General features: G+C 52.6%; 1 protein-coding gene across 1 annotated transcript; it reads left to right on the top strand.

Annotated features, from left to right (window-relative positions):
• Window positions 1-6,081: 6,081 nt before the first annotated feature.
• CTU1 (cytosolic thiouridylase subunit 1) lies at window positions 6,082-12,225 on the top strand. The gene is made up of 3 exons (XM_045856493.1): window positions 6,082-6,155; window positions 7,580-8,129; window positions 9,681-12,225. The coding sequence occupies exons 2-3, from the start codon at window positions 7,622-7,624 to the stop codon at window positions 10,232-10,234; spliced, it is 1,062 nt and encodes a 353-aa protein (XP_045712449.1). The 5' UTR covers window positions 6,082-6,155; window positions 7,580-7,621; the 3' UTR covers window positions 10,235-12,225.
• Window positions 12,226-20,453: the final 8,228 nt, after the last annotated feature.

The following is a 20,453-nucleotide window of genomic DNA, read 5'->3' as shown; positions in this document are numbered from 1 at the left end:
ACAGCCTGGTACAGGCATACAGAACAAAGGAACTCATTTTTTTTAAAGGATAGTTGTTTTTTTTTCAAGATTTTTTATTTATTCACTTTTAGAGAGGGAAGGGAGGGAGACAGAGAGAGAGAGAGAAACATCAATGTGTGGTTGCTGGGGGTTATGGCCTGCAACGCAAGCATGTGCCCTGGCTGGGAATCGAACCTGCAACACTTTGTTTCGCAGCCCGTGCTCAATCCACTGAGCTATGCCAGCCAGGGCTAAAGGAACTCATTTTATGAAAAATAGAAATGGGTTCCTCTGGCTACACCCCCTAGTCACAGGCTGTAGGGTGTGAGGAGATCAGCCCAGACAAGGCTGGGACTCAGCAACATGGGAGATGACCTGGGTCCAAGGTGCTGAGGAAGCCAATTATCTTTCCTCCCTCAGCATCTGCATGCTGGGCATGTTCTCTCCACTCACAAGGTCACACACTGTCCCAGGAGTCACCATCCAGAGGGAACACAACACATGTAAGGTATTTGGACTCCTAGGGGCAGAAGCTGCGATGTGGGGTGCACAGTTGGGATGGGGTATCACTCACACCTTGGTTGGAGGAAGGGTCTCAGGAGGGCTGGGCAGAGGGGACACTGGGGCAGAGTATTGGTGATTCTCTGTGTTAACACACATGACAGACATCAATGGGAGACCCACTGGCAAGACGTGTGGGAAACAGAGGCTGAGATTCTCTGTACTGAGGGATTTGGTGGGAAGGAGTGTGCAGAAAGGGAGGAGCAATTTCGAAACAGATAAACATTTCTCCCTTCATGGTGGCTGTCTTCATCACTGGTATCTCACAGGCCAGACTTCTTGTTGCTCCAGAGCATGGCTGAGTCTTCCAGCCTCTTGGGCTTTGCCAGTGAAGGCTCTGCTCCCAGCAGTCTGGGGGAAGGACCAATGGAGTGAGGAACACCAGCCTGGGAGTTATCTGCCCACAGGGATGGTGACGACATCCTGAGAGAGAACACACACCCCTCTTTTCACACATGATTACTTTTTCACTGTGTGGTTGGAAGGGGCTACAAGAAAGTAGGGGGGACCCATGTGAGGCAGCGCCTCCTTAGACCCATGTTGGTGTTCTTGATACATTTTGGGGGACAGAAACATATGACACATACAGAGAATGCCCCCACAAGAACAACTCAGTAAATCATCACCAAATGAACACTCTTTATTTTAAAAAATATTTTATTTAATTACTTTTAGAGAGGGAAAGTGAAGGAGAGGAACATCAATGTGTGGTTGCCTCTAGCGCGCCCTCTACTGGGGACCTGGTCTGCAACCCCAGCATGTGCCCTGACTGGGAATCAAACCTGAGACCCTTTGGTTCACAGGCCTGCTCTCAATTCACTGAGCTGCACCAGCCAAAGCCAAATGAACACTCATGAATCTGTAGAGATGCATTTTCTTTGCCCTGATGGGCATGTGTCAGTGGGTTGAGTGTCAGCCTGCAAAGAGAAAGAAAGGTCCCCAGTTGGATTCTTGTCCCAGGATTGTAGGTTTGGTTCAGGTCGGGGTGCCTATGAGAAGCAATTCATCCATGTTTCTCTGTCACATCCTCATTTCCCTCCCTTTCTCATTCCCTCCCTCTTTCTCTAATAGTAAATAAATAAATAAGGAATAGGATGTTGTGGGCAACCCTCCGTCCACAAGATCCATCATTATCACCACAATCCTGTTCCCCCAGAGAAGCCCCTATCTTCACCTTAAAGTTAATTGTGTTTTTTCTTTTCTTTTTTTCATCACCCCAGCATAGTAGAGCTTTGCACATACTCTTTAAGACTTGTATATAGAACCCTGGCTGGTGTGGCTCAGTGAACTGAGCACCAGCATGTGAACTAGGGCATTGCTGGTTCAATTCCCAGTCAGAGCACAGGTCTGGGTTGTGGGCCAGGTCCCCAGTGGCGGGCATGTGAGAGGCAACCACACATTGATGTTTCTCTCCCTCTCTTTCTCTCTCCCTTCCCCTCTCTCTAAAAATAAATTTAAATTTTTAAAAAAATATATCAAAGGTAGGATCTGGAATTCCTCCTGTCCCTCTCTTCAGTCTGGTCCCCAAGAACCAGATTGAGTGTCCCAAGCCACTTGGGTGTCCCAAGTCGTGAGCTCTCCTGGGACTGCCTAGAGTGTTCAGGGTCCCGTGAGTCCTGGCCCCACGCTCACAGGAGACACTGAGTGGGATGGTTTTCTGTGACCATGCAACCTTTAGGAATCATTATGCATCAGATAGTAGATGCCCAATTCTCAGCCTGGTGGTCAGATGACAGAAAAATGAGGTGTCTATGCATATCCTTCATTTTCTCTGATATGGTAAACTCTCCCCTTCTTCCAGCCTTATCTCAAACCAATTTGCCTGTGAGGCAATGAACGTGGCTAGGCAACGAGAGGATGCCTGCTCTCAACTTGCTCCAGGCAACGGGATGGTGCTGTTCGTGGTGCTGAAATCCTCCAGGTCTCAAGCTCAAAGATTGCCCAGCTCTGAGAGGGGTCTGATCCCCCAAGCATAGGATCCAAGACCTGGAGTGGTGAATGAGTATAACCTGCCTAAGAGAAAAGGATGTGGGGACAAGTAGACCATTTTATCAGTAGGCTGATGTCCCCTTATGTTGCTCTTCGCTTCCTAGTTCCTCCACAGGGATTCTTCTCCAAGTCCGCCTGTCCTGCTGTGGGGTGAGGTACAGTGTCAGGGCAAAGTTGGAAGTCGCAATGTGGTTGCACTGAGCTCATTTAAGGAAAAGTTTGCAGAGAAAAGATCTAGCTGTGGAGAAAGTGACTCCTGGGGGATTGGTTGAGATAGTTTGAAGAGAGATATAAGAAGCCCAGAGAAGATAGGTTCTTGCAGGCAGGACAAAGAGAGCTGAAGAAGTAGTGGAAGCCCAAAGTAGCCTTTCATTTGTGGATGAGGAGAGCAGTGGTGTTTATGAAGAGGTAGTCTTAAAGAAAAGTGTGGGTGCACAGCCAGACTGCTGAATTGGTTGGAGGTTCATCCCACACACCAAAAGGTTGCAGGTTCAATCCCAGGTTGGCACATGTATGGGAGACAACCAATTGATGTTTCTCTCATCAATGTTTCTCTGTGTGTGTGTGTGTCTCTCTATCTTCCTCCCTCTAAAAATCAGTAAAATACGTATCCCCTATTGATGACTTTAAAAAAATCACAGGGGAGAAACCAGTCATAAAGGGGCCAAGGAGTGAGGGCACATCTCATACTGTCTCTGGAACCTCAGACACCCCACCTCCACCCTGGAATCAGAAAGAATAAATGGGAAGCTCTGTGCACCCTGGCTCGGAGTGAGTCCTCAGGCAGTCACAGAAGACAGGCTGTCTCTGAGGTCATATATGAGGTAGGAGAGACTGTGGGGCAGGACACTTCACTGATCATGTTGTACCTTTTTTGCTTTTTAGCATGTAAGTGCCTGGCCTGTGTAGATAACATAAATTATATAAAACAAAGTACATCCCGTACTGAACTGTTGCCAGAACTTTTTTTGGCTCAGGCTGTTCCTTGATTAGACGACCATCCCACCCCTCAAATTCCCTACATCCTTTAAGGTTTAGCCACACACACACACACCCCTCCTCTTGGAGGAAGCATAGCATGGAAACTCAAAACAGGGGTCAGGAAACTGTATAGCCCAGCAGCCAAATCTGGCCTGCTGCCTGTTTTTATGACCCACATGCTGGGAATGGTTTTACACTTTTAAATGTTTGGGGGAACCCTGACTGGTGTGGCTAAGTGGATTGAGTGCCAACCTGTGAAACAAAGGGTTGCTGGTTCAATTCCCAGTCAGGGCACATGCCTGGGTTGTGAGCAAGGTCCCCAGTAGGGGGCACACAAGAGGCAACCACACATTGATGTTTCTCTCCCTCTCTTTCTCCCTCCCTTCTCCTCTTTCTAAAAATAAACAAGTAAAATCTTTTTTAAAAAATAAATGTTTGGGGGAAACAAAATTATTTTCTAACACATGCAAATTGCATGAAATTCCATATTTTTATTTTTATTGTTGACACTATTACAGATGTCCCCACCTTCTGCTTTGCCTGCCTCCACCCAGCCCCTTCCCCCACTTCCCTCTGGTTGTCACCACAGTTGTCTCTGTCTATGGGTCATACATATATGTTCTTTCTGTGTCCTTCGATAGTTTTACTGGAATGCAGCCCTCCTCATTTGTTTCTGTCTGTGTCCACAGCTGTTTTCACCCTCCAACAGCTGGGTTGCAAGAGACTCCAGGGTTCACAAGGCCTAAAACATGTGCCACTTTACAGATTCCTGCTTTAGATTCAGGCTGTCTGAGGAAGGACTTACCGCTGAACCAGAGTTCTACAGCTATTAAGTAGGAACTACAGTGATACCACCTCATAGGTAACAGAACATTGAGACTCAGATGAGAACCACAGCCATATCTGCCAGGCACTGTTCTAAACTCTTGACAGGTGCTGTTAACCCAATTTTTAAAAAGATTTTATTTATTTATTTTTAGAGGGGAAGGGAGGGAGAAAGAGAGGGAGAGAAATATCAACATGTGGCTGTCTCTAACATGCCCCCTGCAGGGGACCTGACCTGCAACCCAGACATGTGCCCTGACTGGGATTCGAACCGGTGACCCTTTGCTTCACAGGACAGCACTCAGCCTACTGAGCCACACCAACCAGGGCTAGCCAGTGATGACCCTTAATGCTGATTTCATAGAGGTCATCCACCCTGAAACTGAGGCATCGTGGTTCCCAACATGAGGAAAATATGGGCTACACAGTGCCTGCCATGTCCCTTGGGTCAGCACTCACCACAGACCCCCACACCTTCATGCTGTGCACTTTTTAGGATTTCTAAGGCTCTGCTCCCTTCCTCAGGAGGACCTTTGAGGCCCAGTTCTGAATCTCAGTTTCCCAGCCCCCGAACCTTTGGTCTCCTGAGTCCCAGAGATCCAAGTCTTTGGACTCCTTAGGCCTTCAGATTTGAGTTTCAGGGCCACGGATGCTTTTGGCCACTGGAGGGGAGATGGAGACTCCAGGCCCCTGGGTCTGGATGGGGAAAAGTCTTTGCAGCCCTGGTTTTCTCAGCTCCTTGGATCTGAGATCTGTCTCCAGGCCTTGGAGCTCCTGGGTTGGAAAGAAGGGTCTACGCCTTTCGACCTGTCTGTCTAGAGGGTCCAAGTCTCCAGGCCCTTGGGTTACTGGAACCCCGAGTCTCCATGATTCTGGGCCTCGGGACTACAGGGTTCAGGGGTCTGTGCCTTTGGACCCCTCAGTGTCGGAGTCGGAGTCGGTAGAGTCTCCTGGTCCCGGTTACGGCCTCTCTCTCTTGCCCTCCATCATCGAGCTCCACCTCCATATGATAGGAAATGTGTACCAGGTTCCCTGGCCCGGCCCGTGCAGTGGATCGCAATCTCACCCACCACCCAAAGCCAGGCAGGCGCATACACAGAGACCCCCCCACCCCAACCAAAGTCACTAACAGCTGACGCACGTGCAGAGACCTCCGCTCGCACACTGCTCCCTCTCCCCATGACAGGCTCACGCCACCGTGACCGCCTCCACCAGCAAGCATAAACCCACTCCGAGCCCCCACCCTCGGAATGTCTGCCCTGCGCAGGCGCTGTCTCTTGCTTTTTACCCGGGCGCCCAACCCCCCGCTCTCCCACTTACAATTTCCACCCGCAACCCCACCTCAAAGGGTAGAGATCATATGCTCTCTAATCTCTTAAAAAGCCCATGATAATCCCACAAAAGCAGATAACCCCAATGCAGCCTCTTGGCCTTTCAACAATCCTGCACCGCGATCGTGCTTTACCACAGGAAAAGAAATACACACTCCCAAGTCCCAAGTCTGTGCGCAGGCGCAGAAAGGAAACAGGGCTTTTGGGGAGCGGTAGGCGAACCCTAGGCGGGGGTGGGCGGGGGTGGGCGGGGGTCGGGGGGGGGAAAACCACAAGGATTTCTGGGAGTTGTAGGCCATGCCGGATCAGTGGCCTGACGTGCTTGGAGCACAGCAGTTGCATGGGGTTCTGGGAGCCGTAGGCAAGACAGCCCGATGCCTTGTGGGAGTTGTAGTCTCCGGAGTCACTTCCGCATCGGGCTTCCGCGTGTCTGACAGTTAGGCCTTCCCCGCACCGCATTCGGCACTGGTGAGTATTTATTCCCGGGCGGGTGGGCCCATGGACGCCCCTCTTTGTTCCCGTGCTTTCTAAGAATTAAGGGCCTCTGGTATCAGTGACTCGCCTTTGTGATTTTCCAACGCCTGTATCCCCTGAGGCCTTCTGGCCAGGATCCCCACTTTGGATACTGTGGTCCGCCCGTCTCTGGAGTGCTCACCCACCCCCTCCCCCAGGTCGGATCCGACCACCTCCCTGCCCCCGCCTCTAATTGGGTGCGTCTGGGAGGTTCCTGTTCAACCTTCGAACCTCTGTCATTATAGATGTCACACACTATCCATCCCCTGATGTGGCGGCAGCCCCGAGGCGTAGCAGGGGTCCGCGTGCTGTCTCCTGGGGACATTTATTACTCCCTCGTCCTACAGATTCCGTGTGCCAAAACCTGTGCAACGTGGAGGAAGACAGTGCTGGGGAGGCAGACACAGTGCCTGCCTTCAGTGAGCTCACAGAACAGTAGGGGAGTCAGATCTGTCACCAGGCCAGGTGGAGTCGTGGTTAGGAGGGGATAGAGGCATTCCAGCCGCTCTGCGAGCCCAGAGGAGGCGCCTGACCCAGCCTGGGGTCCACAGAGTCTTCCGGGGAAGACACTTCACAGGGACTTCAACCCTGCCATGTCCCCATGGAGTTCCCAGTCGTCCCCCACCTCCGCCACCCCCCAACTAAATGGTCCCAGCATCCTCCCGGGTTCTTTGGCCAACAACACCTCCCTGGTCAGCCCTGGCTGGTGTGGCTCAGTGGATTCAGTGCTAGCCTGTGAACTGAAAGGTCAACAGTTCGATTCCTGGTCAGGGCACATGCCTGGATTACCCACCAGGTCCCCACTAGGGGGTGCGCAAGAGGCAACCACACTGATGTTTCTCTCCCTCTCTTTCTCCTTCCTTTCCCTCTGTCTAAAAATAAATAAACAAAAAAAAAAATCTTACCAAAACACACACACACACACACACACACACACACACACAAAACCTGGAGACTTAGCAGGAAGGGAAGAGCCAGTAGCAAACATCCGGAAACAGGAGTATTCCCGGGGTGTTGAACAGGGGAGACCAGCGTGACTGAAGGAGGCTGGAAGATGAAGTCACAGGAAAAGGGAGCCAACTCGCGCAGATCTTCACTGTCCACTAGCTCTTCCTAAAGTGACGTGAGATGCGTGGCAGGATGTGGAGAAGACACTGGGCAGGATCCCGCCGGCTTCGTGGGGAACGATGGGCATATCACAGCAGCCTCCCTAAGCCAGGACATAGATACAGGCCAACCCCATCTGTAGGAGGAGCCTGCTCTCCTCCCCCTCGCGCACTCCCTGGGTGTGTCTGGGGCAGGGGCTCCATGGAGGCAGGTTCCTGGGAGTCGACCTGTCACCCGGAGTCCACAAGTAACCTGCCTTCTTTCTCTCCCAGTCCAGGAGAAGCCGACCCCTCCCACCCAGGCCACACCCCGCGATGCCCGCCCCACCGTGCGCCTCCTGCCGCAAGGCCCGCGCAGCCCTGCGCCGCCCGCGCTCCGGCCAAGCGCTGTGTGGCACCTGCTTCTGCTCGGCCTTCGAGGCCGAGGTGCTGCACACAGTGGTCGCGGGCCGCCTGCTGCCTCGCGGCGCCGTGGTGGCCGTGGGCGCCTCGGGTGGCAAGGACTCCACCGTGCTGGCTCACGTGCTGCGCGAGCTGGCGCCCCGCCTGGGCATCTCACTGCAACTGGTGGCCGTGGACGAGGGCATCGGCGGCTACCGGGACGCGGCGCTGGCGGCGGTGCGCCGCCAGGCGGCCCGCTGGGAGCTGCCGCTCACCGTCGTGGCCTACGCCGACCTCTTCGGGGGCTGGACAATGGACGCTGTGGCCCGCAGCACGGCAGGCTCTGGCCGCAGCCGCTCCTGCTGCACCTTCTGCGGGGTGCTGCGGCGCCGGGCACTGGAAGAAGGGGCACGTCTCGTGGGATCCACGCACATCGTGACAGGTGAACTTACGCGCTGGGATAGGAGGGACTTTGTGGGAGGATCGGGCGCATGCTCAGGCAAGGGCGGGCGCTGGAAGGAGGCTGAGGCTCGTGCCCAAGAAGTGAAAAGGCGACCCTGGGTGTGTCGTAAGTGGTGAATCTCAGTATTGTTCAGGGCCACGGTAGGTGCGCGGCCCTGGGATGGTGTAGAGCAGGCGTGGCAAGATTTTGAGTCACTATCATCACCTTGGTGCACGTGCACACACACACAATGGCAAATGGAGAGCCAAGGGGTTCTCCTAGGGCTGTGGTTCTCTTCTCTGCATTTTTATACGGCATTCTTTAGGTTTCCCTCACAAAAGGAGGGTTGTGCAGGGGTGTCTCCCAATAGAAGCCATCCAAAGACTGAAACGCAACTGTATCTTTTTTAACTCCTTCCCTTTGCTCACTTCCCTTCTCTGATAGTGGTCTAATTCTCTTCCCGTCATTACTTCAGACACTAGGAGCCATGTAGCCCAGAGCAAAGCTCCAAACCTCTGTTTCCTCTTCGGTTAAACGGGGGCATTCATACCATCTCGGTCCCGGGGATGCTGAGAACTAGGTGTGTAAACCACTCAGACCAGAGGCTGAAAAGCAGTGACCGTGATACAAGCCTTTGCTCTTGCGCACAGCACAGTCCCTGCTCCTGCCCGGTTCTCACGCGCTCACTGTAACCTGGGTGCTAATCAGGAAGATGACGCTGTGGGAGTTTGCGGCAGGAGGCCCTAGTGGGAGGAGAAAGGTGGGGACCGAGGAAGCGTTTCCTGAGCGAGCCGGGACCTGAGGGCTGCGCGGGTAACCAGTGAGGGGTGAACGGAGGTTGGAGAGATGGTTCTGAGCAAAGGAAGCCGCTGATGCAAAGGCCCCGAGGAGAGGATGTGGGGCCGATGGAGAAGCCCCGGGAAGAGCAGGGTTTTGCTGCGGAGACTCGGGTGTGGGATGGGAAGATGTGGAGGAAGCAGGGATGTGGCTGAAATCCTGTGGCGACTGTTGTGTGGTCACTGTCCCCCATCCGCCTTCACAGGGACACCTGTGTGGGCAGCGCTGTGGAGAGTCTCCGTTAAGTGCGGTTTTGACGCCTCCCGTGTGGTCCAAAGTACCCTTTTAACAGAGACTGGCAGAATGTTTGTAGCGTAAAGCATGTTACCGCCTCCGTGAAAGGGCATCTAGCACAGGGCCCTCCCGGCCCGGTCCGTGGGTGGCGGTGAGGGCACCCCAATTGCTCCGTGGGAGCCCGTGTGTGTCCCCTCCTGTGTCTCGCGGTGTCTGCCTTGTACCTTCACTAACTGCCCCACCGTCCCGGGATCTCCACGGCCTGCACCCCTTGCCCCTACCTGCCTGTCTCCTTCTGAGTCCTCACTGCCCCAGAATATGGCTGGGGAGGAAGGTGTCCCCACAGCGGGGGCACCCACGCCGTGCTATTCGCCACGCCCCTCCCTGTCTCTCTGGGTTCTGGCTGCCCCTGGGTTCTAGTGTCCCCATGACCAGCAGCCCCCGCGCCCCCTCCTAACCTGCTCCCCTTCTCTCTCCCAGGCCACAACGCCGATGACATGGCGGAGACCTTGCTCATGAACTTCCTGCGGGGCGACGTGGGCCGGCTGGCCCGGGGCGGGGGCCTGGGCTCCCCGGGCGAGGGGGGCGCCCTGCCGCGCTGCCGCCCGCTGCACCTGGCCTCGCAGAAGGAGGTGGTGCTGTACGCGCACTTCCGCCGCCTGGACTACTTCTCCGAGGAGTGCGTCTACGCGCCCGAGGCCTTCCGCGGCCACGCGCGCGACCTGCTCAAGCTGCTGGAGGCCGCGCGGCCCTCCGCGGTGCTGGACCTCGTGCACTCGGCGGAGCGCCTGGCTCTGGCCCCTTCGGCCCGGCCCCCGCCCGCCGGCGCCTGCTCCCGCTGCGGGGCGCTGTCCAGCCGCGCGCTCTGCCAGGCCTGCGCCCTTCTGGACGGCCTGGACCGCGGCCGGCCCCGCCTGGCCATCGGCAAAGGCCGCCGGGGGCTGGACGAGATGGGGCCGCCTGGGTTGCATCGGGAGCAGGTCCAAACCCCAGCCTCCGAGGCCGTAGCCTCCGAGGCCGTTCCCTCCTTCTAGGGACCACAGTTTTCTGTTAGGATCCGACCTGGGAGTTCAGGGAGCCTGCAAATGACACTGTGAATAAACCCGTTACCGTTGTGCAGGACTTCCGTGTGAAGTCCGGAGGGGGACGGAACCGGTTACCTGTGACCCTGCAGGAGGTGGGGCCTGAGCTCCTGGGTCTGAGGGAGGAGGGGGCTGAACAGCTTCCCACTCCTGAGCGAGTGGGAGTTGGGGGGCTGCTTGCCTGATACCTCTGCCAGGTTCTCAGCCAGCCCCAGCCCTTCCTGAGCACCTGCTGTGCACAAGCGTTTCCTGTTTGCCTGTAGCGGGGTAAGGAAAGCCACCTGCGTTGGTGGGCACACGTCATTCACTGTAATCCTGGTGCTTCTCTGAGCCCTGTGCACGCTGCGGGCGCCGCCCCCTCAGTTCACTCCCACGGTCTCATTGGCTGTAGCCTGAGCACCAGCACCTGGCCTGCGGTTACCTGGATGGTGAGGGACAGAACTGGGGGCTCACACCAGGGTCTGCCTGGGGCTCTTCTAGATGGCAGAATTGCTGTCCCCCTACACCGTCACACCAGAATCCCTCCTGGTGTCTTCGTGACGGGTGAGGAGCTGCTGGGTGGGTTCCACAGACCTCAGCTTCTGGAGGCGGAGCTGGGTGAGCCTGGGTCGGTGATTTAACTTCTCTGGTCTTCAATTTCCTCCCCTGAGAGTGGAATCGAAGCATTGTTGTGAGGATTTGTTAAAGTGCTCCATAAATGGTGCCAGCTTGGTTGTCACCTTAAGGTTTGGCCACCAGGGGGCTCTGGGTTTCGAGGTTGCTGTCATGGGCAGGTGTGAGGCCCAGAAGCTTCCTACTGGACTCCTGGGGAGATGTGGTGTTTTCAACCCCACCTCTCAGCTTTCCTAGGCCGGTCCTGTGTCTGGAATGCCTTCCTTGCCCATCTTCCTGCTCAAATCCTCCAGGGTCCTCCTGGAAGCTTCCCAGATTCTTCCACCCTGTTCAGACCCCATCCACAGGGTCAGGTCTTCGAGTCAGGCCACCCACATTCTTTCGGTCTCGTTTTTCCCTAAATAGATTAGACTAGAGGACAGGGACAAGGTGCCTTGTCTCTTCCAAGAGTCAAACAAGCATTTGTTTAATAATTCATTCAAAAAACGTTTATTGAGCTCTGGCTGGTTGTAGCTCAGCGGACTGAGCTTGAGCTGTGAACCAAAGGGTTACCAGTTCGATTCCCAGTCAGGGCACATTTCTGGGTTGAGGACCAGGTCCCTAGTGGGGGCTCCTCTTTATCCTTCCCTTCCCCTCTCTCTAAAGATAAATAAATAAATCTTTCTTTTTTTAAAAAAACAATGTTTATTGAGCACTTTGTCTGTGACCTGTGTCTTGGGTGCTAGGAATTCCTCCAGGGGCTAGAAATGCTGCAGTGAGCAGAAGACAAAAGCCCCTCCCTTTATGAAGGTCACAGTCTGGGAGAGGCAGACAACCAGCAAATACAACATGGTTAAGTCAACAAGTAAAATAAGGTGGGTTGAGGTGGGAGGGAGGTGGCAAGAGCCAGTTCCCATAGGCATCAGGGCAAGGCCTCTTTGAGGAGGCAGCATCTGAGCAGAGGCCAGAATAAGTCAAGAGGATGAATCTTAAAGCCGCCCTGGGAAAAAACTTTCCAGGTGGAGGGAACTGCTGGGGGTGGAAATAAGCTTGGGAATCTACAAAATAGCAAGGAAGTGTGTCCACAGCAGAGCAGATGGGAAGAATAGCAAGAGATGAGATGAAATGAGGCAGCAACCAGGGCAGGTCAGGCTGCGTCTGTAGAGGCAAGAAATACTGCAACTATTCTGAGAGTGATGGCCGCCCATTGGAGGACTTCTCACCAAAAGAGTTCCATTGTCTCAAAAATCACTGCAGCTGCAATGAGGACAATCAACTGTAGGGGGCGCAAAATGATCAACGTCACATGGGATGACTTTTTTTTTTTTTTTAAATCCTCACCTGCGGATGTTTGTTGATTTTAGAGCACAGGTGGCAAACACAAGGCCAGGGGGGCGAATCTGGCCCTCCACCTTGTTTTATCCCGCAGGGCACCTTGTTTCTACCAGACTGCAGCGCTGAGCTCCTTGCCCCTAGTTAAGGAGTAGTTATGTTTATACAGTCCTACAAATTACATTCGACCCTTTGAAGGCAACCTCGAGGCTGATGTGGCCCCCAGTGAAAATGAGTTTGACACCCCTGTTTTTGAGAGAGAGAAGGGGAAAGAGAGAAAAGGAGAAGAGAGGAAAGAGATGAGAGAGAAACATCAATTAGTTGCTTCCTATACACACTCAGACCAGGGACTGAACCCTCAACCGAGGAATTTCTCCTGACTGGGAATCAAACCTGCAACCTTTTTTTGTACAGGATGATGTTCCAGCCAACTAAGCTGCCCAGCCAGGACATACTTTTCTAAAATAATTATTTTTTCAATTATGGTTGATATACAATATTATATTAGTTTCAGGTGTACAACATAGTGATTATTCAGATGTATATAACATGTAATGATTATATAACATATGTATAATAACCATTATAGAATATAATTTATTATAATTATATAATTTATTATATATAATGTTTATTTATGTATTATTATATCATATATATTATTTTATATTATTATATAATATATATAACTTACAAAGTGAAATCCCCATAAGTCTGGTACCCACCCAACACCATGCGTAGTTACCGCAGTGGGGTGACTTTTGCATTCCAGGCACTGTGGAGCCTTCCTCCCTTGTTAGCTCAGAGATGTGTAGGGCTGGGTTTTGGTCCTGGTTTTACAAAGGATAAACTTGTGGCTCAGAGAAAGGGAATGACTGGAAAGTCACACAACAGCAAGTCAGTGAAGGAGGCAGGACGCTCGACCCTTTCACTATGCTGCCTAATTGGAAGCCAGAGACCTGGGTCCTTGGAGGTCAGCCACAGATTCACCATATTGCTCTTCCCTTCTGTTCAACGGAGTTTCTCCCTCAGACCAGGAGGTGGGTGGTTGGTGAGATTTCTGCTGCAGTTTAGAGCAGTGATATCCAATAAAAATATAATGTGAGTCATGCATGTAATCTTAAAGTGTGTAATAGCCATATTTTTTACAGGGGGGAGCAGGTGACATTTAAATAACATTTTTTTAAATATTTTTTTATTTATTTTTAAAGAGACGGAAAGGGAGGGAGAAATGGAGAGAAACACTAATGTGTGGTTGCCTCTTGCTCACCCTTTCCTGGGGACATGGCCTGCAACCCAGGCATGTGCCCTGACTGGGAATCGAACTTGCGACCCTCTGGTTTACAGGCCAGCACTCAATCCACTGAGCCACACTAGCCAGGGCTAAGTAAATAACATTTTTTGACACACTATGCACAAAATATTATGATTTTAACATGTAATCAATTTAAAAACTTCAATTTATTTCTTTTGCTAAGCTTTCAAAATCCAGTGTGTAACACTTTCAGCCTGTTTGGATTCAGGCTCCACCACCGTTAAAAGCACTTGTGACAAACCTATGGGGGTCGTACTTGGGAGATGGGAATAATGCTATTCTCAGCCGTGGCCACAAGGGGTCACTGTGTCCATGCCTGTGCATTGAGTGGCCGTTGCTTGCAAAGCAAGATTTGTCTTCCCACTGCTGGTTTGGGGTTCTCAGATCTCCCCCTGGCCTGAGCCAGCCCCCAAGGGCGAGATACACAGTCTGGCAGAAATCTGAAGGCTCCTACATGAACACTGGAAACTGTCCTTGGCCTCAAGGGTCGCGTGGTCATTCAATCATTCATTCCACAAATATTTATTGAGCACTTAATTAGTGAGAGCAGTTAACAAGCAAAAACCTGCCCTCATGGGAGAGGCCCGTAAAGAAAGGAGAAAAGTAAGTTGAATATATAGTACGTCAGAGGGTGATAAATCAGGGGAGAGAAGCACGCCACCCATTTACGTAGGTGCAGTGTAAGTCCTCACACTTGGGCTTTCTCTTTTCTGGAATTGAAATGCCTGGCTTCAGTTTTGATTATGGAGGCACTGGCTGCAAAGATGGACCTCTGAAATAAACCCACTGCCAGCCACAGGACTAGAGAGAGGGCCAGGCTGCCCCTTGTTTTGGAGGTCTTGGTTGATTTTGATAACTGACCATTTGGGCCCCTTGTTCGTTCTCTCTCTCCATGACACCTTGCTGTGTGGCCCCAGATGTGCAGTGTAATATCCAGAGCCTGTATATAATAAACTTTTTTTTTAATTTTCTGGTGGTTATTGCTGAGGGAATCTTGCAATCATAAGAACCACAAGGACCAGCCCTGGCTGGTGTGGCTCAGTGGATTGAGCACCAGCCTGTGAACCAAAGGGTCATGCCATTTTGATTCCCAGTCAGGGCACACACCTGAGTTGTGGGCCAGGTCCCCAATAGTGGGTGCAAGTGACAACCACACATTGATGTTTCCCTCTCTTTCTCCACACTTCCTCTCTGTCTAAAAATAAATAAATAAATCTTAGAAAGAAAGGAAGAAAGAAAGGAAGGAAGGAAGGAAGGAAGGAAGGAAGGAAGGAAGGAAGGAAAGAAGAAAGAAAGAAAGAAAGAAAGAAAGAAAGAAAGAAAGAAAGAAAGAAAGAAAGAAAGAAAGAAAGAAAGAAAGAAAGAAAGAAAGAAAGAAAGAAAGAAAGAAAGAAAGAAAGAAAGAAAGAAAGAAAGAACCTCAAGGGCCAGTCCAGCCCTTGGTTATCAATAGGCTCAGACACAGAAGACAGTTGGGTGGATAGGGAGGACATCCAGGAGAAGGCAACCTTTGGGAAAACACCTGTCCAAGGTGGAACTGTGAGCTCTGTGGATTTTTGGGAAGGGCGTTGCTGGCAGAAGAACAGCAAGTGCAAAATCCAAGGCAGGGAGTGATGGAGGGGTGAGTGGAGGGGAGAGGGACCAGACTGCCCCAGCTCGGCTTGGTTAGGAGACGAGAGCCACAGAGACTTGGAGCAGAGGAGTGGCCATCCCTTATTCACGCAGCAAACATGTGCTGGCACCTCCCGGGAGCAGGCCCTGTGCAGCGCAGTGGGCAAACAGCTGAGTCAGTCCTAGCCCCTGCCCTCGGTGGGCTCCCTGTCCAGCAGCGGAGGCTGCACTGGCACCGAGAAGTCAAGAGGGACATGTGTCACCGTGGAAGGTAGTAAGGGAACAGGGGCCCAGAGGCGGGGCACCCAGCTTGGCCTGCAGTGTCATGGAATGTTTTCCAAAGGAGGGAGCGCTTAACCCAAGACCCTGATGACAAGTAAGAATGAACACGAGAAAGGGGTAAAGGGGAACAAGAAAGCAGCAGACACGCAGGACCGCAGGCACACAGCAGCAGAAGCACAGAGAACCACTGAAGATCGGCTGCTCCCGCTGCAAGACGGCCAGGGAGGAGCTGGTGAGGGCGGTCAGACCCCCGAGAAGGGTCAGAACGCCACTGCACACACCCATGGGCCTCCAGCTGGGCTTGTGGGGCACCAGGAAGAGCTTAGAGCAGACAGGGCTGGCCATGGCGTCAGAACAATCCTCCCAAGGCCATGTCCAGGAGGTTGGTCAGTCAGGGAAGAGCCAAAAGTAGGCTGTGGCAAGGGGGTGGGAATGGCTGGGGGCAGACACCAGGGCTACTTCAGAAGCCCTCACTGAAGGTTAGAAATCCTACTAAACTTCAGAGTGTGTTCTGTAAGCATGAGAGTTCCCACAGTTTCTACTAAACAGACTGGGCAGAGGTCAAGGTGTTTGCCACCGAGGAAGATGGCCTCAGTGAACACAGGCGAGTCTAGGAAGAGAGCCAGAGTCAACGTGGAGGGCTGGAGGGGTGCTGCTGAGGCAGGGGGTCCCAGTCTTCACCGAGCAGGGCTTTTGCTGAGGCTGTGGCCTTGGTGAATGCAGCCCCTGCATAAACTCCAGCAATCCTTGAAAGGACCTGATGATGCAGCAATCCCCATGCCTGGGGTACTGTCCCCTAGAGTCGGAAACCTTCCCTGCAAGTCTTTGGAACCCAGTCTAAGAAGGCTGGGTTCTCCCCTTCCCCCCACGAGTAGTCTCCCAGGACTGGGTGGTTGGAGATTACTGTCAGGTGTGAAGAGGTAGAGACACTGGATGCACACGTTCTGGAGAGAAGCCTCTGTGATAACCTCACTCATCCACCTGTGTTCACAGAGCCCCTGCCACGTGCAAGTGCTGGACTGGGCTCCAGGGACTCCGCAGTGGACATGGTTGACATGGTCCCTGCCCTCATGAAGCTTCAGTGACAGTGACGGAGATGTTTCTTCATGTCACCGACGTTTACTGAGCACCTGCTATGATGCGCCAGGGCACACAGGTGGATAAAACAGGCAAAGCTCCCTGCCCTTGTCGGAGCTGACACACAAATTCTGGGAGACAGACAGCAACATAAAGTGCATAAAACATGAGGGAGAACCAGTGCTGATAGGTGCCATAGAGAAAAACAGAAACAAGGACAAATAAGGAAGTAAACACGTAAAGCGATTATACATGCAAATAAGGTGTAGACTGGGAACCAGCCAAGAGGCTGAGGCAGGAATAGAAGGGGAGGTCTGCTCTACAGAAGGTGATCAGCAGGCGACTGACCACTCAGCAGAGATCTGAAGGATGCCTCTGGGCAGAGTGGGGGGAAGCACGCTCCAGGCAAGGGAACAGCAGAGACAAAAGCCCTGAGGTGGGCAGGCACCTACGATGTCAAGAAAAGCAAACAAACCCTGGCTGGTGGTGCAGGTGGTTGGACATCACCCCACACGCCACAAGGCTGCGGGTTTGATTCCCGGTCAGGACACGTATTTTGGTGTCAGATTTGATCCCCAGTCAGGGCTCATATGGGAGGCAGCCAATCAGTATTTCTCTCTCTCTCTCTCTCTCTCTCTCTCTCTCTCTCTCTCTCTCTCTCCCTCCCTCCCTCCCTCCCTCCCTCCCTCTGTCTCTCTCTCTCTCCCCTTTCCTCTCTCTAAAACATATCCTCAGGTGAGGGTATTTTGAAAAAAATGAAAATCAGAGAAGCCCAGCAGGCCTGAGGCACAGTGTGTGGGGGCGTGACGAGCTTGAGGAGACAGAGGAGCTGGGCATACACTGCCCTGGAGGCATCTAGGTTTTATTGCAATTGCAGTGGGAAATCACAGGTGGGTTTCAGCAGGTTCCGACATGATGCTATTCTATACTTCACGAACACGCTGGCTGCTGAAGGGAGAATGTGCTTGGTGTGAGGAAGGGGCTGGCAGGGGCGGGAACAAGGGTTGAATGGGGATGCAGCTACAACAAGCTGGATGCCACCGCACCTGTCCAGGTGAGGAACAACAGTGGCTTGCACTAATGAGAGTGGATGACGGGGTCAGTGGGGGATTCACCCTCTATTTTGCAGCTAAGGTGACGAGAATTGACCAAGTGGGAGGCAGCATCGAGGGAAGGATCAAGGACCACTCCCAGCTTTTGACCACAGCAGCTGAGAAGAGGATGCTGTCATTTGCTAATGAGGGGAAGACCTAAATCAATCAATCAAGTGACTGATTGATTAATTAAAAATACATAAATAAAATTAAAATTATAAAAAATAAAAAATTTAATTTTAAATTTAAAAAATTCTAAAAAGGAGGGGAAGATGAGGAAGGTGGAGGGCGCCATGGAGCCTAAACAAAAGCAAGTGAGGACACACAGCAGGTGAGGCAGAAAAGTTCGCTGGCTGTCAACTTGGCATCGGGGGCACGCAGGTGTGCAGACAGAGGCTGCCTGGCACCGTGGCAGACACAGGTGCTGACTCAGAGATGTATAGAGATTACCCAGCAGGAGTTTGAGTAATCAGGGACACATGAGGTCAGCAGCAGAGAGGCATCAAGACACGTGCGCTGGGGTTCGAATCCCAGCTCCACCACCTGCTGACCAGGCGACATTGAGCAAATGATCGCATTTTCCTCACTTTTCCCACAGGGCTGATGGGGAAGAGAATTCAGCACAACTCAGCACACGGGAGGTACCCGGAAAATTGTCCACGAGAGCTGCCAACAGAAAACAATTGAGGGACTGTGCACTCACCCCACACACTCATTGCGAGCATTCTCACACAGTGACTTCCCAGGGTTGAGGGTCCAGTGGAAAGCTCCCTGCCTTTCATGGCACACGGACCATAGTATGGCCATTACCAGCAGGAAAGGGGGCTGAGGGGAGGTAGGAAAGGGTAAAGGGGGGATAGAGGGGGGTACAGGGAGACTTGACTTGGGGTGGCAAACACACAACACAGTACACAGATGATGTCTTACAGAAACTGCACACCTGAAACCTCTATCATTTTATTAACCCATGTCACCCCAATACATTCAATTTTTTTAAAATGGAAAACAGCCCTGGCTGGTGTAGCGCAGAGGATTGAGCGCGGGCTGCAAACCAAAGGGTTGCCCATTCAATTCCCAGTCAGGGCACATGCCTGGGTTGTGGGCCAAGTCCCCCAGTGGGGGCCACGGGAGAGGCAACCACACATTGATGTTTCTCTCCTTCTCTTTCTCTCTCCCTTCCTCTCTCTCTAAATATAAATAAAAATAAAATATTTTTTTAAAAATGGAAAACAGAATTAGAGACAGAGTGGCATGATGTCTAACAGTAGGGTGACCCCAGTTCCAACCCGGGCTGCACCACTCACACGAGGGACAACCTTCCGAGGCCCGGTTCCCTCCCACGCAAGGCACTAATGAGAGTCTCCAACCCCATAAAGCTGTTGTGAGGATTAAATAAATGCAATGGTGTTGTAAAGCCCTTGGCAGCCTTCCTGGGCTTTACATTTCTTCTTTTTATTACAAGTGGAGATGGAGATGGGCATTCGCTGACCCAGGGCAAGAACACCCTCCAGCTTGGCCGTCCCACACCTCCTCAAGGCCAGAGACCACCTCTTCAGCCATTCCCACGCTCACACCCCAGCCCCTATCTCCACCCAGAAGGGCCCCACCTGTGAAACCACCAAATCCCACATCCCACTCCCTGACCACAGCCTCCCAGGCTCCCAGGGCTGTGGGTGGCTCTGTCATACCTGTTTTTCTACCTCAAAGACACCCTGACCCTCCTGGTACAGCCTCCCCACCAAGCCCCTGCTGTCCCCACTTTCCTCACCCCACAGCAGACCCCCTTTCAGTAACTGCCCCTCCCCCCACGTCCTCAGTTTCCCTGTCGGGGCCTCTGTCCCAGCATCACACAGCTCGGCGCCTGCCTGTTCTTCGCTGGAGAAGAACAACAACGTCAGCCAACTGCTCAGATGGCTCCTCTTTAAATTCCTGATGGTCCACTTCACCTGGGCACCTTCCCTGCAGGTCACCGCCCCAACCCCACCTGCCTGGGTGTCCGGCGAGATGAGGTGGCCTCTGGTTTCCCTGTCTCCCCGGAGGAAACAGGAGCCACCCCAGGGGCCCTCCCTCCATTTCCTGCCACCTAACCCACACCCTGCCTGCCACCTCACTCACCCTTTCCTCCTTTCTTCCTGGAACAATGGCAGAGGCATCTGTGGGGCTGATGCGTAGGGCTGATCCCACCACTCAGGAGGTTGCACCATCTGCCCCTTTGTTCTCGGGCATCTTACCCTTGGGGTTGTTAGCTCTCCACGGGGGATCGAATTGGGGTGCCAACACTTAGTGGTTGGGTAACCTGGGGAGGTGACTTTACTTCCTCCTCAGTGCCTTGAGGATAATGAGTCCCTTTCTCACGGGACCATGGGAAGGAAGGGTTCAGTGGGTTAACTGATTTAAAAAATGCATTTAAACAGCATTGGACAGAGAGACACAGAACAGGGCACACGGTGAGACCACCACTCTGTGACCACAGGGAAAACATAGTCATCTGCAAACCTAGGAGAGAGGCGTGAGGAGAAACCACACCCGCCAACACCTTAACCCTGGACTCTGGCCTCCATAACTGTGAGAAAATAAATTTCTGGATCTTAAGCCACAAACACGAAAACAAAAACAGGAAACAACCATGTTGGACACAAAAATCAGTGCTCAAAAGGAGTGAAGTCCTCAGATCACCTCCAAAGACAACAGAAGGTTCGGAGCGTGGAGCAGAAGTTCAGACAGTCCTGCAATTTGTTCGTCCTCCTGCACCTACCAGTTGGGTAGCCTTGGACAAATGTCTTCCTCTCTCTCGGCCTCAGTTTCTCAGTCTGTAACATGAGAACAAGACAGCACCTAGCATCTCATGGAGGCTGGACTTCCCATGACC

Source organism: Phyllostomus hastatus, unplaced genomic scaffold (genome assembly GCF_019186645.2).
Source record: "Phyllostomus hastatus isolate PE091 unplaced genomic scaffold, TTU_PhHast_1.1 phas_scaffold_1224, whole genome shotgun sequence".
Lineage (NCBI taxonomy): Eukaryota > Metazoa > Chordata > Mammalia > Chiroptera > Phyllostomidae > Phyllostomus > Phyllostomus hastatus.
The sequence above is the reverse complement of the archived record's forward strand: the minus strand, read 5'-3'. Positions and strand labels throughout refer to the sequence as shown.